This window comes from Buceros rhinoceros, unplaced genomic scaffold (assembly GCF_000710305.1).
Source record: "Buceros rhinoceros silvestris isolate BGI_N320 unplaced genomic scaffold, ASM71030v1 scaffold4207, whole genome shotgun sequence".
In the NCBI taxonomy this organism is placed as follows: Eukaryota; Metazoa; Chordata; class Aves; order Bucerotiformes; family Bucerotidae; genus Buceros; species Buceros rhinoceros.
The window spans coordinates 31147-33560 of NW_010423776.1; the positions used below are offsets into that span (position 1 = coordinate 31147).

The 2414-nt window shown below is 43.2% G+C and overlaps 1 protein-coding gene across 1 annotated transcript; it reads left to right on the forward strand.

Annotated features, from left to right (window-relative positions):
* Positions 1-1669: 1669 nt before the first annotated feature.
* On the forward strand, positions 1670-2410 carry GJA10 (gap junction protein, alpha 10, 62kDa; the record flags this gene model as incomplete). Its single annotated transcript, XM_010140518.1, has 1 exon — positions 1670-2410. A coding segment is annotated over exon 1 (741 nt), but the record flags the coding sequence as incomplete, so codon positions are not given.
* Positions 2411-2414: the final 4 nt, after the last annotated feature.

Below are 2414 nucleotides of genomic sequence, written 5' to 3' on the forward strand. Positions count from 1 at the left end.
GATTTTTTTTTCGTATCTTATTTCAATGATATACATAGGAGGGAAGGAGTGGGGAAAGAAAACATTCCAAGTGCATCAGGGCACCTAAGGAATTGCTTGACTAGGAATTGCTGGCCAAGTTTCTTCCAACAGCTCCCTGTGTCAAAAGGGAAGTTCGTTCTGTGGATTCATATTTGCAGGAGAAAAAAAAACCAACAACAACCACCCAAAACCAAAATAAAGCACAGAAATGTAATAATAAAATCTGTAGGATGCCCGTGCAGAGGATGACGGCTCTGTTGGTTGCAATGAAAACCGGTACCGGCAGTAAATAGAGGCTCTGAGCAGAATCATGCCGCAGGGAATCATACCACAAACCTTAACCAAGCTGTATGCATAACGGTGATATCACCCCGCTGTGCTATCAGTTAAAATGGTAAGATTTTGGGTTCTTCCGGATTCTTCTCCGGCCACTCTTTTAAAAACTTAGAAATCGAACTTTACTAGATGTTGTGGTTTAGTGGAATTTGGAAAGTTTTGAAAAAAGAGTAGCATAAAAAATTTAAGTGTGAACCCTAAGGTAGATAGGATCCCAGTTGCTTTCAGTATTTTGTTACCACTTTGACATAAAGAATTCCAGGGACACACACCCAATGTGCAGTGCCTTCGCAAATAAACATTTGAATTCCCCACGTAACCTGAAGTCCTGAATAGTTTCCAGGCCAGCACCTGGGAAATCAAGCATCTGGCAGCAGAATGTAGATCAAATGGCTGGTGAATCAAAGAGCATCTGGGAAAGAGGGAGGTGGAGAGATCATCTCACAGTCACCACTGAAAACCTCCACATCAGTCCATCATGCAATCCCCGTTTTATTTATCTCAGCTGTTGAAATCTGTAATTAAGACAAAGTCGTGGCGATTCGGTAAGTCTTTAAATGCATTAAATTAAAGACAATCCGGAAAGCACTCTTAATTAATCAACATTATGGTAGAACTGAGACTATTTACGCTCACACAGCTATGCGGCAATTAGCTGTGTATTTGTAGTTTTAAGAATCCAAGGGAGAAACTTGTGGATTTTTACCTTGGAAAATGGGAAAATACTGAATGGATGGCACTAATAATGCTACTATGTTCGGGTACAAAATGAAATGTTTTTCTGTCACAGTTAGTTATAGGACACTTCTCAATACTGTGTAGAGTGTAATACAAATGAAAGCCATGAGCATTCTATATTATTCTAGTTGTTTCTCACCCCAAACCCTTACAAAGCCAGAGACAGTGGAACAGGGTGGGTGTCGACTTAAACTGTAGCTGGCAAAGGATTTGCAAAGTGAGAAAAAAATTGTCTTCTTTCCTAGAGGGAAGAAAATAGTGCAAAACTGTAGGCGGTTAAGAAGTACTGTGGCTTATAGCTGAAATCAATCTCTCTTAAGCTTAAAATAATCTCACATTTGCATCTTTCACCAGCAATCATAAAGTCTGCCTTCATTTAAAGACCCATTAAGTAGAAAATAATGATGAATTTCTAAGAGCTCTCCTGCTATCAGAAGAATGTATGTGAAAGATCACTGTTTAAAAGAAAATACTGAAAAAGGCTATTTTCAAAAGAAATCCATTACAGAATTAAAATAACTTTTTCTTTTTAATGTTTTTTTCTTTTTTAAATATCAAGTGTGAACTTCTGACCATGGGGGACTGGAATCTCTTGGGCAGCATCCTTGAAGAAGTGCACATCCACTCCACCATTGTTGGCAAAATTTGGCTCACCATCCTCTTTATATTCCGGATGCTGGTGCTGGGGGTGGCTGCCGAAGATGTCTGGGATGATGAGCAGTCCGAGTTCATCTGCAACACGGAGCAACCTGGCTGCAGCAATATCTGTTACGACAAAGCCTTCCCCATCTCTCTGATCAGGTACTGGGTACTGCAGATCGTATTTGTCTCTTCTCCGTCGCTCGTGTACATGGCCCATGCGCTCTACAGGCTGAGGGCTCTTGAGAAAGAGCGACAGAAGAGGAAAGCCCGCCTGCGGGCTCAGCTAGAAGATCTCGAGCCCATGCCTGAGGAACACAGGAGGGTGGAGAGGGAACTGCGTAAGCTGGAGGAACAGAAGAAAGTGAACAAGGCACCCCTGAGAGGGTCTCTGCTGCGCACCTATGTACTACACATCCTGACCCGGTCGGTGGTCGAAGTGGGCTTTATGATAGGTCAGTATCTTTTATACGGGTTTCACATGTCCCCCCTTTACAAATGCACTCGGCCCCCTTGCCCTAACACGGTGGATTGTTTTGTGTCCCGACCCACAGAGAAGACCATCTTTATGGTTTTCATGAACAGCATCGCCGCCGTCTCCCTGTTCCTGAACATCCTAGAAATTGCCCACCTGGGCCTCAGGAAGATCCGGAAGAGCCTCTACGGGCAGCCGCGGCGGC